At 62.3% G+C, this 10,815-nt stretch overlaps 1 protein-coding gene across 1 annotated transcript in view; it reads left to right on the top strand.

Annotated features, from left to right (window-relative positions):
• The window catches only part of cicb (capicua transcriptional repressor b), a 37,059-nt gene extending 26,502 nt beyond the window's left edge, over positions 1-10,557 (top strand). Inside the window, exons 11-21 of the mRNA XM_088905368.1 lie at positions 2,735-3,821; positions 3,940-4,082; positions 4,208-4,368; positions 4,758-4,945; positions 5,275-5,646; positions 5,888-6,153; positions 6,572-6,729; positions 6,817-6,968; positions 7,059-7,214; positions 7,747-7,878; positions 8,656-10,557. Of these exons, the coding sequence (XP_088761494.1) occupies positions 2,735-3,821; positions 3,940-4,082; positions 4,208-4,368; positions 4,758-4,945; positions 5,275-5,646; positions 5,888-6,153; positions 6,572-6,729; positions 6,817-6,968; positions 7,059-7,214; positions 7,747-7,878; positions 8,656-8,981 (3,141 nt within the window). The 3' untranslated portion in view covers positions 8,982-10,557. The remainder of the gene's footprint in view (positions 1-2,734; positions 3,822-3,939; positions 4,083-4,207; positions 4,369-4,757; positions 4,946-5,274; positions 5,647-5,887; positions 6,154-6,571; positions 6,730-6,816; positions 6,969-7,058; positions 7,215-7,746; positions 7,879-8,655) is intronic.
• Positions 10,558-10,815: the final 258 nt, after the last annotated feature.

A 10,815-nucleotide genomic window follows, 5' to 3' on the forward strand; every position in this document is an offset into this window, starting at 1 on the left:
TGTGTGTGGTCTGTGGGCAGTGGGCAGTGAGCTGGTGTGTTGTGTGTGTGGTCTGTGGGCAGTGGGCAGTGAGCTGGTGTGTTGTGTGTGTGTGGTCTGTGGGCAGTGGGCAGTGAGCTGGTGTGTTGTGTGTGTGGTCTGTGGGCAGTGGGCAGTGAGCTGGTGTGGTGTGTGTGTGGTCTGTGGGCAGTGGGCAGTGGGCTGGTGTGTTGTGTGTGTGGTCTGTGTGCAGTGGGCAGTGGGCTGGTGTGGTGTGTGTGTGGTCTGTGGGCAGTGGGCTGGTGTGTTGTGTGTGTGGTCTGTGTGCAGTGGGCTGGTGTGTTGTGTGTGTGGTCTGTGTGCAGTGGGCTGGTGTGGTGTGTGTGTGGTCTGTGTGCAGTGGGCAGTGAGCTGGTGTGGTGTGTGTGTGGTCTGTGGTCTGTGTGCAGTGGGCTGGTGTGTTGTGTGTGTGGTCTGTGTGCAGTGGGCAGTGAGCTGGTGTGTTGTGTGTGTGGTCTGTGGGCAGTGGGCAGTGAGCTGGTGTGGTGTGTGTGTGGTCTGTGGGCAGTGGGCAGTGAGCTGGTGTGGTGTGTGTGTGGTCTGTGGGCAGTGGGCAGTGAGCTGGTGTGGTGTGTGTGTGGTCTGTGGGCAGTGGGCAGTGAGCTGGTGTGTTGTGTGTGTGGTCTGTGGGCAGTGGGCAGTGGGCTGGTGTGTTGTGTGTGTGGTCTGTGGGCAGTGGGCAGTGAGCTGGTGTGTTGTGTGTGTGGTCTGTGGGCAGTGGGCAGTGAGCTGGTGTGGTGTGTGTGTGGTCTGTGTGCAGTGGGCAGTGGGCTGGTGTGTTGTGTGTGTGGTCTGTGTGCAGTGGGCTGGTGTGTTGTGTGTGTGGTCTGTGTGCAGTGAGCTGGTGTGGTGTGTGTGTGGTCTGTGGGCAGTGGGCAGTGGGCAGTGGGCTGGTGTGTTGTGTGTGTGGTCTGTGGGCAGTGGGCAGTGAGCTGGTGTGTTGTGTGTGTGGTCTGTGTGCAGTGAGCTGGTGTGTTGTGTGTGTGGTCTGTGGGCAGTGGGCAGTGAGCTGGTGTGGTGTGTGTGTGTGTGGTCTGTGGGCAGTGGGCAGTGAGCTGGTGTGGTGTGTGTGTGGTCTGTGGGCAGTGGGCAGTGAGCTGGTGTGGTGTGTGTGTGGTCTGTGGGCAGTGGGCAGTGAGCTGGTGTGTTGTGTGTGTGGTCTGGGCAGTGGGCAGTGGGCTGGTGTGGTGTGTGTGTGGTCTGTGGGCAGTGGGCAGTGAGCTGGTGTGTTGTGTGTGTGGTCTGTGGGCAGTGGGCAGTGAGCTGGTGTGGTGTGTGTGTGGTCTGTGGGCAGTGGGCAGTGAGCTGGTGTGGTGTGTGTGTGGTCTGTGGTCTGTGTGCAGTGGGCTGGTGTGGTGTGTGTGTGGTCTGTGGGCAGTGGGCAGTGAGCTGGTGTGGTGTGTGTGTGGTCTGTGGTCTGTGTGCAGTGGGCTGGTGTGTTGTGTGTGTGGTCTGTGTGCAGTGGGCTGGTGTGTTGTGTGTGTGGTCTGTGTGCAGTGAGCTGGTGTGGTGTGTGTGTGGTCTGTGGGCAGTGGGCAGTGAGCTGGTGTGTTGTGTGTGTGTGGTCTGTGGGCAGTGGGCAGTGAGCTGGTGTGTTGTGTGTGTGGTCTGTGGGCAGTGGGCAGTGAGCTGGTGTGTTGTGTGTGTGGTCTGTGGGCAGTGAGCTGGTGTGTTGTGTGTGTGGTCTGTGGGCAGTGGGCAGTGAGCTGGTGTGGTGTGTGTGTGGTCTGTGGGCAGTGGGCAGTGAGCTGGTGTGGTGTGTGTGTGGTCTGTGGGCAGTGGGCAGTGAGCTGGTGTGTTGTGTGTGTGGTCTGTGGGCAGTGGGCAGTGAGCTGGTGTGTTGTGTGTGTGGTCTGTGGGCAGTGGGCAGTGAGCTGGTGTGTTGTGTGTGTGGTCTGTGGGCAGTGGGCAGTGGGCTGGTGTGTTGTGTGTGTGGTCTGTGGGCAGTGGGCAGTGGGCTGGTGTGGTGTGTGTGTGGTCTGTGGGCAGTGGGCAGTGGGCTGGTGTGGTGTGTGTGTGGTCTGTGGGCAGTGGGCAGTGAGCTGGTGTGTTGTGTGTGTGGTCTGTGGGCAGTGGGCAGTGGGCTGGTGTGTTGTGTGTGTGGTCTGTGGGCAGTGGGCAGTGGGCTGGTGTGTGTGTGGTCTGTGGGCAGTGGGCAGTGGGCTGGTGTGGTGTGTGTGTGGTCTGTGTGCAGTGGGCTGGTGTGTTGTGTGTGTGGTCTGTGTGCAGTGGGCTGGTGTGTTGTGTGTGTGGTCTGTGGGCAGTGGGCAGTGAGCTGGTGTGTTGTGTGTGTGGTCTGTGGGCAGTGGGCAGTGAGCTGGTGTGTTGTGTGTGTGGTCTGGGCAGTGGGCAGTGGGCTGGTGTGGTGTGTGTGTGGTCTGTGGGCAGTGGGCAGTGAGCTGGTGTGTTGTGTGTGTGGTCTGTGGGCAGTGGGCAGTGAGCTGGTGTGTTGTGTGTTGTGTGTGTGGTGTGTGGTCTGTGGGCAGTGGGCAGTGAGCTGGTGTGGTGTGTGTGTGGTCTGTGGGCAGTGGGCAGTGGGCTGGTGTGGTGTGTGTGTGTGTGTGGTCTGTGTGCAGTGGGCAGTGGGCAGTGGGCTGGTGTGGTGTGTGTGTGGTCTGTGTGCAGTGGGCAGTGGGCTGGTGTGTTGTGTGTGTGGTCTGTGGGCTGTATTTGACCGTGCTCTGTCTCTCTCCAGCGCGTCTTCGCTCCGGTCATCTGCTCCTCCTCCTCGCCCTCCCCCTCCGTCTCTGTGGCTCGTGGCCTCGACAGCGCCCCCCACAGCACCGCGCCGGCCAGGCGCCTCGGGGAGGGCGGCGGCGCCGACAGGAAGAGGAAGAGGGGGGCGGAGAGCGGCGGGGGCGGGCCGATCTCGCTCGCCGTGTCGCTGGCCGGCCACTCGGTGATCGCCACCTCCGCCCCGGCCCTGCACCCCCAGACGCTGGCCAGCAGCGGCTCCGCGCCTTCCCCGCAGCTCCTGCTGCACCCCGGCCGAGCCCCCCGACTGCCCCAGCCCCACGCCGCCCCCGCCCCTGCGCCGGCGGCCCCCCCCAGCCAGCCCCTGGGCCTCACCCCCCTGCTGGGGCAGGGCGCGGTGCGGGTGGCGTCCACTGTGGTCACCAACGTGGTCAAGCCGGTGGTCAGCACGCCCGTGCCCATCGCCAGCAAGCCCGCCCAGCTCCGGGAGGGCGCGGCCTCCGCCAGTAGCCCGTTGCCCAATCCGCTGGCTCCGGACAAGAAGCAGCCGGTCCTGATTGGAGGAGGAGCGGGGGGCGGGGCCGGGCACTACTCCTCCTCCTCTCCCAGCCCTGCCATTGGAGGAGTGACCAACCTGGTCCTGGGGCACCCCTTCGCCAACGCCCTCCCGACTCAGCACACAGTCCAGCTCATCGCTCAGCAGCAGCAGACGCACTTACAGCCCCAGCCCTCTTCGAACCCGGGGCCCAGCACCAGCTCCAACGGGCCCCTGCCCCTGGGCCTGCTGCAGCCCCAGTTCATCCCCGCCCCGGCCTCTCTGGCCCCGCCCTGTGGCGGGAAGCCCATCACGCAGGTGCAGTACATCCTGCCCACACTCCCGGCGAGCTCCGCCCCCTCCACCAAGAGCCCCTCCCCCCAGCAGCAGCACCAGCCCCCCGGCATCCAGTTCACTCTGCCTGCGGCCCCGCCTTCTCACGCACACTCATCGCCGGCCAATGGGAAGACAGTGGGTGGGGCTGGAGCGGCCGGGTCGGGGCCAGGCCACGCCTCCAGTCCTGCAGTGGGTGTGGTCTCTCCTGGACCCAGAGGTGAGGGAGTGAGCAGCAGGGGGATGGGGGGAGGGTGCTGTCTGGGTGGATGGAGAGAGAGAAAGGGGTGGGAGAATGTGGAGTGCTTATCTCTAGAATATTCTCTCTCTGCCTCCAGTCCAGGCCCAGTCTCCGGTGTTGCAAGGGAAGATGCTGGTCCCCATGGCAACGGTGAGGTCAGCAGGCTCCGCCCAGCCCCAGACACTCCCACTGGTGGCCCCACCTCTTCCGGTGCAGAATGGCGCGCAAACAGGAAGCAAGGTACCCGGATGTCCCGTGACCTCTGACCTGCGCCGGGGCCCCTGGTCCTGCGGTGCTGGTCTGCTGGCTGTCCTGGAGGCCCGGTCCAGCGGCAGTAAGGCCCGTCTCGCTCGCTGTCCCCCCAGATTATCCAGATCGCGCCCATGCCCGTCGTTCAGCCCCAGCTCACCTCCGGAGGAGCGGTGCATCCTGGGAGCCCCTTCCCCGTCTCCATGGGCACGGCAGCGGTGATGGCGCCCGTCTCCGCCCCTTCCCAGACCGTGCTCCTGCCTCCCCCGGCAACCAGGTACACTGCCGCACCACACCAGCTACACAACCGCACAACAGCTACAGTCCCGGCTGTACAGCTACATTTGCAAACCCGTTGCACCCCTGCTCTCAGTGTTCCCCACACGCTGAGGCACAGCCCCACCTGGGGGACACAAGGGGAGCTTCAGGGAGGCCTGACTGGACAGTCCAAGTGGAGTGAGCCCACTCTCACACAGTGCTCACTGCCTCCTCCAGCACACTGTCCCTGGTCCTCTGGTAGTGCAGTGGACTCTAAATTTCTGGTGCAGAGAGAAGAGAGCCCCCTGCTGGTCCACAGCAGCACTGTTAACCACAGCCGTGACCTTCGATGTCAGCTCGTGCTGGCCAGTCTCTCCCTGCCTCCTCTCACTGTCTTTTCTCTCTCAGGATCACCTATGTTCAGTCGGCTCCCGGTGTCCCCGCCCCTCTCCCAATAGTCTCCACGACGACGGGCTCCTCCCCACAACAGGTCCCTCCTCCTCCTGGCTCCGCCTATGTCCAGTCACCCCTGGCAACACTGGGGTTCACCGCTATCGCCCCCTCTGGGCAGACGCTGTTACAGCCACTAATTACAGGTACGAAAGACGTGATGACTGAGGTAGGAAGGAGTGACTAAGAGAATGAGAGGAGTCTCTGCTCTGTCAGTGTGAGTCTGATTATAATCCCAGTGAGTCACTAATCCAGCTCCCAGTCCAGTCAGTCCAGTCCAGCCTGGAGACTCTCAGACTGCTCTGTCAGTGTCAGTGAGTCTGATTATAATCCCAGTGAATCACTAATCCAGCTCCCAGTCCAGTCAGTCCAGTCCAGCCTGGAGACTCTCAGACTGCTCTGTCAGTGTCAGTGCAAACAGAATTTTAACTCTCTCCTTCCCTCTGTATTTTGTATCTCTCTCATCCCTCTCCAGGTCAGCCCCCCTTACTCACCCCAGCTCAGTCTTCTAACTGCCCCCAGTTGCCCTCTCTATCTGGCCCCGGCTCAGGCGGGGCAGGAGGGCAGATAGTCACTGCGATCTACCCCAACCCTGGTGGTTCCCCAGCAACTGTCACTCTGGCGACGGGGGTGGTTTCCGTGACGACGGTGCCCCCCAGTGTGGTGTACACGGTCTCCAGCCCCTCCCCCCACTCCCCCCACATCCTGCCGAAGGCGCCCGGCCAGCAGACGCACGCCCTAGCCCAGGGGCTGGGCAAGACTGCCAGCGGCTCGACGGCGCCCCCCGCAGTGTCCACAGCATCCCTGCAGAGCTGCAGCCCCGGCCCCCCCCAGCCCTCCCACACAGGTGAGCCTGGTGATGTGTGTGAGTGCGCAGTTTTAAACGTGCGTGTGTGTGTGAGTGCGCATTTGTGTCCGTTTGCGTACAGGCGTGTGTGTGTGTGTGTATGTCTGCGTGCAAGAATGTGCACGTGTGTGTCTGTGCGTGAGTGTGCACGTGTATGAGTGGGTGTGTGTGGGTTTGTCTGTGTGTGTTGCAGGTCTGAGGGCTCCCCATGTCTCAGGCTGCAGTTTTGTGTTCTGCGCAGGCAGTGTGCCGGTCACCCCCAAGCCGCCCCCCGCGCCGGTGAGGACCCCTCAGAAGGTGAAGGCGGTGGTGGCCACCATCCCCGTGGGCAGCTTCGAGGGCGGCGGGCGCGGCGCGCGGGGCGAGCGGGCGGAGCCGGACAGGGGCGGCGACGCTGGCTCGCCCCCGCCCCCCCCGGCCGAGGATGGGCCCCCCGAGGATGGGCCGGGCGGCGCCGACGGGACCGGCTGGGGGAAGGACGGGCCAGCCGGGACTGCGCCGGGCCAGGTGAGGGCCTGCTGAGGCCATCGAGCTGAGAGCTGTCTGCCCCTCTGTCCTCTGTCTCCTCTCTCTCCGTCTCCCCTTCTCTTCTCTCTCTACTCCTCCCTCCTTCCCCTCTCTGGACAGCCAGCTCTGCCTGTGTCCAGTGTCAGTGTCCATCCTGTGGTCACTGAGCCTGTCCTCTCTGGACAGCCAGCTCTGCCTGTGTCCAGTGTGGGTGTCCAGGCTGTGGTCACTGAGCCTGTCCTCTCTGGACAGCCAGCTCTGCCTGTGTCCAGTGTGGGTGTCCAGGCTGTGGTCACTGAGCCTGTCCTCTATGGACAGCCAGGTCCACCTGTGTCCAGTGTCAGTGTCCAGGCTGTGGTCACGGAGTGTCCTGGTCACTGCGTCAGGCGGTTTCTCCTCACGGTCCCTCTCTCTGCAGGCTGGCCGGAGGGACTCCCGGCCCTCCTCCCCCCTGCACCTCCCCTCGGGGCCCGACCCCCCGCCGCCGCCCCCTCAGCCAGAGAAGGACGCCCCCCCAGCCAAGAAGGTGAAGGTGCGGCCCCCGCCCCTCAAGAAGACGTTCGACTCCGTGGACAAGTAAGTGGGCCGGATGGGGTCCCCCCCTCGGGCCCTGGTGCCGCGCGGCTGACCGGCTGACCGGCTGACCGGCTGTCCTCTCCTCAGGGTGCTGTCCGAGGTGTACTTCGAGGAGCGCTTTGCCGAGCTGCCCGAGTTCCGGCCCGAGGAGGTGCTGCCCTCCCCCACCCTGCAGAGCCTGGCCACCTCCCCCCGCGCCATCCTGGGCAGCTACCGCAAGAAGAGGAAGAACTCCACCGGTGAGCCGCCGGGACCGCTGGGGGCGCCCCGCGCCCCGCGCCCCGCGCCCTGCGCCCCGCGCCCCGCCTGACCCTCCGTCTCTCCCGCAGACCTGGACTCGTCCACCGAGGACCCGGTGTCCCCGAAGAGGAAGAGCCGGCGGAGATCCAGCTGCAGCTCCGAGCCCAACACGCCCAAGAGCGCCGCCAAGTGCGAGGGCGACATCTTCACCTTCGACCGGCCAGGTAACGTCACACCTGAGACAGGTAACTATGCACACCTGGGAGACAGCAACTGTACACACCTCAGACGGGTCACTGCAGACACACCTGGGAGACGGGTCGACAGGTCACTGGAGACACACCTGGGAGACAGGATGACAGGCAGCTGTACACACCTGGGAGACGGGTCGACAGGTCACTGCAGACACACCTGGGAGACAGGATGACAGGTCACTGCAGACACACCTGGGAGACGGGTCGACAGGTCACTGGAGACACACCTGGGAGACGGGTCGACAGGTCACTGGAGACACACCTGGGAGACGGGTCGACAGGTCACTGCAGACACACCTGGGAGACAGGATGACAGGTCACTGCAGACACACCTGGGAGACGGGTCGACAGGTCACTGCAGACACACCTGGGAGACAGGATGACAGGCAGCTGTACACACCTGGGAGACGGGTCAACAGGTCACTGCAGACACACCTGGGAGACGGGTCGACTGAACACAGACTGACACTTACACTGTTCCCAGTCTGTGTTTGTACTGATCTGTGCCATCTGTCTCACCCAGGGACAGACTCGGAGGACATCCTGGGAGAGCTGGAGTTCGACAAGGTGCCATACTCCTCTCTGCGTCGCACCCTGGACCAGCGCCGCGCCCTCGTCATGCAGCTCTTCCAAGAGCATGGCTTCTTCCCCTCTGGTACCTACCACACTCACTCCATCCTCTCAGTGCAGTGTTAATGTACTGGAGTGTCCAGTCAGTGTGTCTGTATTAACCCCTCTCTCTCTCAGTGCAGTGTTAATGTACTGGAGTGTCCAGTCAGTGTGTCTGTATTAACCCCTCTCTCTCTCAGTGCAGTGTTAATGTACTGGAGTGTCCAGTCAGTGTGTCTGCATTAACCCCTCTCTCTCTCAGTGCAGTGTTAATGTACTGGAGTGTCCAGTCAGTGTGTCTGTATTAACCCCTCTCTCTCTCAGTGCAGTGTTAATGTACTGGAGTGTCCAGTCAGTGTGTCTGTATTAACCCCTCTCTCTCAGTGCAGTGTTAATGTACTGGAGTGTCCAGTCAGTGTGTCTGTATTAACCCCTCTCTCTCTCAGTGCAGTGTTAATGTACTGGAGTGTCCAGTCAGTGTGTCTGTATGAACCCCTCTCTCTCTCAGTGCAGTGTTAATGTACTGGAGTGTCCAGTCAGTGTGTGTGTATTAACCCCTCTCTCTCAGTGCAGTGTTAATGTACTGGAGTGTCCAGTCAGTGTGTCTGTATTAACCCCTCTCTCTCTCAGTGCAGTGTTAATGTACTGGAGTGTCCAGTCAGTGTGTCTGTATTAACCCCTCTCTCTCTCAGTGCAGTGTTAATGTACTGGAGTGTCCAGTCAGTGTGTCTGTATTAACCCCTCTCTCTCAGTGCAGTGTTACTGTACTGGAGTGTCCAGTCAGTGTGTGTGTATTAACCCCTCTCTCTCTCTCTCTCTCCAGCTCAGGCCACAGCAGCCTTCCAGGCTCGTTACTCTGACATCTTCCCCACCAAGGTGTGTCTGCAGCTGAAGATTCGGGAGGTGCGCCAGAAGATCATGCAGACCGCTGCGCCCTCCGAGCAGACAGCAGGGGGCGCTCAGGGTCCCCTGGGGGCAGCGCAAGCGGACGCCGGCGTGGGCGGCGGCTTCCTGCTGGCGCCCGGCCCCTCCGGCGCCCCCGAGCCGGGTGCGGCTCCGGCGCCGCAGGGCCCGGACGCGGTCCAGGCCGAGGGGGACCCGGGCGCCCCGGAGCAGGCCGAGCCGGACGCCCCCGACTCTGCCAGATGAGCAGGAGAGGCTGACCGGCGGACCGCGACTCTGATGGACACGGCCACCCCCACACCCCAAAAGTGCTGCACTGCTGTGCGCCTCTCCAGCTGGAGCCCCCCCGTGTCCAGTGACCCCCCCTCTCTGGGGAGCCCCCAGTGTCCAGTAAAACCCATTCTCTGGGAATCCTCCAGCGACCACTGACCCTCTCTCCTGGGGTACCCCGTGACCCCTCTCTCCAGGGGTGATCCCCGGTGACCCCCAGCCCAGGAGGGGAGAGCCGCTGGGGCCGCAGCAGGGGCGAAGCACCAGGAAGGGGCAGAAACTGTTTCGTCTGTTACCCCAATCTTCCTCCGTGCTTGTTGGAGCCCCACCCCCTAGGAGAACACAGGGGCTCTCATCCCCCTCTTCCTCGCGCCCCCCCGGCCCCTGCGTCTGGGCGCCACGGGCGGGCGGCGTGCTCCCCCATTGGCCGAAGACGTCCAGCAGTTTCCCTGAGGGGCTGCTGCTGTCGGCTGAAAGCGAACTCCGTGGTTTCTGTCTGCGAGGACAGCTCTTCCTATTGGCTGCCCAGCACAGAGGGTGGGAGGGGGAGAGCGCCAGCTCTGGCTCTGCGATTGGCCAAGCTTCCCCGGGAGCCAGCCGCCGCTGCCGCCGCCTCGTGATTGGCTGGGACTGATGGCAGCCGGCTGACGGGTCTGGACTGCGGTTGGCTGGAACGAGCACTTCGTTCTGCTGTGATTGGCCAGCCGGGACGGAAGGCGGGCCGGAGGAGCAGGGTGTGGGCGGAGCCTGCCGCCTGATTGGGTGGAATCGAATGGTGTTGGTGGAACTCCAGCGGCCGGCTCCCTTTCTCATTGCTGTTGCTGTTCGTTTTAATGTAAGAACTCGAAGACTCAAGAGAAACAGAGCAAGAGACAGAGGCGGGGAGGGGCGATTTAACTCGTTTTTAATTCACTGAAGTCCGAAGCTCCAGGGCGGAGCGGAGTTTTAAATAACTTTCCAGGAGCAAACTTGATTTTAACGCGGAGTGGGCGAAAGGCTTGGTGGGACCTGCGGACCCCAGCTGTGGGTGTCCAGGTGCGAGACGGCCTGTCCCCTCTGTCCCGGAGACGCTGGGGTGCAGGGGGGGGTTGTCTGTCTGTCTCCCCTGGCGGAGGTCGGAGTGCCTGTGTTGTAGATAAATACTGTAGAGTCTGGAGACTCACTAATAATAACAATTAAGATAAAACAGCAAATACTCCTTTAAAGGAATAAACTGTAAAGTTAAATAAATATTAATATTAATACCGTTTTGTGTATTTTTTTTTTCTTTTTGGAGAGCAGCCGTTATAGGAAGCGCCCTGGCGTGCTGTCCGTGCTGCCAGGCCTGCAGGGGGCGGTGCCGAGTTGACTGGCCCTCGGCAGCTCTGGCGCCCCCCGGTGTCTCTCGCCAGTAAGCCCGGCGGGACCGAGGGCTGGGGCGGCGTGCGTTTGCTTGTGCTGTTGAAAGAGAGGGGCTCCTGTGTCGGTATCGGAGGCAGGAGGTCAGAGGCGTGTTGATCATGTGCAATATTTCTTACTGTAAAGACCTCTAATAAAGACCTGTTTAACACCACTGTCGTCTCCCTCTCCTGCTCGCTCCCTCTCTCTCCTGTCTGCGTGTCCCCTCGACCCCGTGAACCCCCCCCCCAGCATGCACCTCTCCGCACCACTGGGGCGCGGTCCTGCGCGTGACTTTGTTTTTGTGTTTGGAGGTGGGGCTTATGAAACTAAGAAACACTCAAGACAGGCACACTGCAGTACACAGAGACAGGTGAGACACCCACTGAGAGAGAGAGACCGGCACATTGCAGTACAGAGACAGGCGAGACAG

This window comes from Atractosteus spatula, chromosome 25, assembly GCF_055471065.1.
Source record: "Atractosteus spatula isolate fAtrSpa1 chromosome 25, fAtrSpa1.hap1, whole genome shotgun sequence".
NCBI lineage: Eukaryota > Metazoa > Chordata > Actinopteri > Semionotiformes > Lepisosteidae > Atractosteus > Atractosteus spatula.